This window comes from Pinus tabuliformis, chromosome 7 (genome assembly GCF_031772625.1).
Source record: "Pinus tabuliformis cultivar Carrire ecotype Pingquan chromosome 7, CPIR1, whole genome shotgun sequence".
In the NCBI taxonomy this organism is placed as follows: domain Eukaryota; kingdom Viridiplantae; phylum Streptophyta; class Pinopsida; order Pinales; family Pinaceae; genus Pinus; species Pinus tabuliformis.
Genome location: NC_142293.1, coordinates 600,546,752 through 600,547,682, shown reverse-complemented (window position 1 = coordinate 600,547,682; position 931 = coordinate 600,546,752). Strand labels below are relative to the sequence as shown.

General features: G+C 42.0%; 1 protein-coding gene across 1 annotated transcript; it reads right to left on the bottom strand.

Moving 5' to 3' along the window:
- Positions 1-233: 233 nt before the first annotated feature.
- On the bottom strand, positions 234-680 carry LOC149248872 (uncharacterized). Its single transcript, XM_089451274.1, has one exon. It carries the CDS (start codon positions 678-680, stop codon positions 234-236), a length of 447 nt encoding a protein of 148 aa, XP_089307400.1.
- Between the last annotated feature and the right edge of the window lie 251 nt (positions 681-931).

Sequence of the window (931 nt, the reverse complement as noted above, 5' to 3'; positions counted from 1 at the left end):
TTCACTTGATCAAACAGTTCATCGATGCGAGGTAGTGGATATTTATTTGTAACTGTCAATTTATTCAGCTGTCTATAATCTATGCACATACAGAGGGTTCCGTCCTTTTTTCTAAAATACAGTACAGGGGCTCCCCAAGGGGATACGTTGGGACAGATATACTTCTTGTCTAACAGTGCTTGCAGCTGCATTTTTAATTCTGTTAATTCCAGCACACTCTTCCGGTATGGTGCTCAGGAAACTGGGGCTGCACCGGGTATCAATTCTATGGTAAAATCTAAATCTCTTTTGGGCGGTAGCCCTGGTACTTCTTCGGGAAATACATCTGTAAATTCTCGCACTACTGGTATGCTTCCCATAGCAGCAATTTTATCTTCAGATTTGGCATAACCTACTTGTACTGCATATATTTGACATTTTTTCCTGATGCTTTTAGCTAGCTGTGAGGCACTAATTGGTCGTATCTGCACTAGTTTCAGGATACCTTGAATTTCCTTTTCATTTCCCAGTTCGTCCCGATAAGAAATTGTTTTTGTCTTGCAGTTTATTATAGACCACCGCTTTTCCAGCCAATCCATCCCAATCAGCACATCATACGAACCGAGAGGGAGTACATTCAATTCTGTCATCACTGTCTGACCGGCTATCCTTAATGGGCAGTTGCTGACCTTAGCCAACATTCATCTTTTTGCCCTGGTTGCAAGTTGTACTAACCATGGATTCTTAAACTTAATGGATTGCAAACTATAATTTTCCACAACTTTGGGACTAACATAGCTTAAGGTAGCTCCTGGGTCTACTAAAATGGAAACAGTTCGATCAAAAATCTTACCTTCAAATTCTATCATCGTTGGCTGGTAATCAGCTTGACGATCCTCGAGGGCAGCATTTATTCTGGGTATGGGCCGAGCCACGTCTCCCACTGTGGAGG